This window comes from Bison bison, unplaced genomic scaffold (assembly GCF_000754665.1).
Source record: "Bison bison bison isolate TAMUID 2011002044 unplaced genomic scaffold, Bison_UMD1.0 scf7180017864144, whole genome shotgun sequence".
Lineage (NCBI taxonomy): Eukaryota > Metazoa > Chordata > Mammalia > Artiodactyla > Bovidae > Bison > Bison bison.
The window spans coordinates 12608-14723 of record NW_011494716.1 but is presented as its reverse complement, the minus strand read 5'-3'; the positions used below and the strand labels follow the sequence as shown (position 1 = coordinate 14723).

Below are 2116 nucleotides of genomic sequence, written 5' to 3'. Positions count from 1 at the left end.
GGGCCAGTTTGGCCCCAGCCTCTGCCACTTGCAGTCTGAAGTCTAGCTCTGCTCTCACCTCCTTGTGCTCAGCACTGCGGGTCCTCCAGCATCTCTCCCCAGCGAGGGTGAGGGGAGGGGAGCTGAGCCCCTCATGACAGCCCTGAGGCACCCTGAGGGGCATCGATTCCATTTCACTTGCCCCCATTCTGCAGCCCCTTCCCCAGGAGCCTGCCTCCTCCCCAGGGAGCCCGGGGCCCTGGGTGAACCCCACTGGGCTCACTGGGTGAGCACCGAACACTCTGGGGTGTTCAGGCGCAGGCTACCACATGACGCTGGTGAAGGAGCCCCACTGCAACCCCGAGGGCATCTCCCGGCTGGTCCAGCACCACGTCCCCAACGCCACCCTGGAGAGCAGCGCCGGGGCAGAGCTGTCGTTCATTCTTCCCAAGGAGAGCACGCACAGGTACATACGTGTGGCATGTGTGTGTCCCAGAGCATGCACAGGTACATACATGTACCCCAGAACACACACAGATACATACGTGTCCCAGAGCATGCACGGGCACGTCTGTGTCCCAGAGCACACATGGGTACATATGTGTCCCAGAGCATGCACAGGTACATATGTGTCCCAGAGCACACATGGGCATGTCTGTGTCCCAGAACATGCACAGGTATATACGTGTCCCAGAGCATACACGGACACGTGTGTGTCCCAGAGCATGCACAAGTACATATGTGTCCCAGAGCACGCACAGGCACATGTTTGTCCCAGAGTATGCACAGGTACATATGTGTCCCAGAGCACACATGGGCATGTCTGTGTCCCAGAACGTGCACAGGTACATACGTGTCCCAGACTGTGCACAGGAACATACGTGTCCCAGAGCATGCATGGGCATGTGTGTGTCCCAGAGCGCACACAAGTACATATGTGTCCCAGAGCATGCAAAGGTATATACGTGTCACAGAGCACACATGAGCACGTGTGTGTCCCAGGGCATGCACAGGTACATATGTGTCCTGGAGCATGCTTAGGCACACATCCTAGAGAGAGCACACAGAGGTACATACATGTCCCAGAACACACACAGGTGCAGATCTGAGAAGGGGGCTCAGTGGGACTTAAGGGGCCTGTGTGTGAGACATGCACCCTGCACCTGTGGGCTTGGCCAGGGTCCCTCTCAGCTCCTGGGCTGGTGATGGTTGGTACCTGGTGAGTCTACTTGCTGGGCCTGGGGTGCCAGGCCTCCCTGTGCGTCAGAGCTGTACCCGAGGGGAAGGGTGGTCATCACAGGGTGTTGGGTGCACTGGCGCTCTCCATGCGTAGCTTGCTCCTCACACTGCAACCATTCAGGGTTAGTGTGCAGCTGTGAACTCACATATCTTCTTGGTCTCGTAGTCTGAGCTGTGGACACATGCCTCGTAAACAGAGCAGTCTCCCCATGTGGGCAGGTAAAAACGAACTTCTGATTCACATGCAGAAACTTTGGAATAGAAAACTTACAGGTGCAATTAATCTTGCTACCAGCCTGACTGAGCAATGTGGTTTTAATCACGGCAGCGTTCCCTGACTTAGATGTACTATAATTTAACACCTACTCTGTCATCACATATTCATGTTTTACAGACACACACATGCAAATATGCTAATGCACATCTTTCTAGAAAACTCTGTTGAGGTCTCCAGTGGCCCCTTGGGATGGATCCCCAGCAGTGGGGTACCTGTTACCAGACTCTCCCCGGACAGGTTTTGAGTTTGACTTCCCCAGCAGCAGGACGGGGAGGGTCCATTTTATCGACGCCAGCTTTGAATCAGACTTCTCTTCATTACTTGTGTGTCTCATGGGTGGGAATGGCCCACACTGCGTACTTACCATTTGTGTTTCTTCCACTCCTGCTGGCAGACTGAGCACTTCCGGTGCTTACTGGGTGCTAAGCGTCGCTTCTTCTGGCCGTTGCACGCCCCAGTCCTGTGTGTTCAGTATTAACATCGACCACTTCTGTTGTACCTTTTTTCCCATTCATTGAAGTGAAGTGAAGTGAAGTCGCTCAGTCATGTCCGACTCTTTGCGACCCCATGGACTGTGGCCTACCAGGCTCCTCGGTCCATGGAATTTTCCAGGCAAGAGTA

The 2116-nt window shown here is 54.7% G+C and overlaps 1 protein-coding gene across 1 annotated transcript in view; it reads left to right on the top strand.

Moving 5' to 3' along the window:
* ABCA3 (ATP-binding cassette, sub-family A (ABC1), member 3) overlaps positions 1-2116 on the top strand; it is a 34367-nt gene that overhangs the window by 19644 nt on the left and 12607 nt on the right. Inside the window, 1 exon segment of the mRNA XM_010840462.1 lies at positions 295-445. Coding sequence (XP_010838764.1) covers positions 295-445 — 151 coding nt within the window.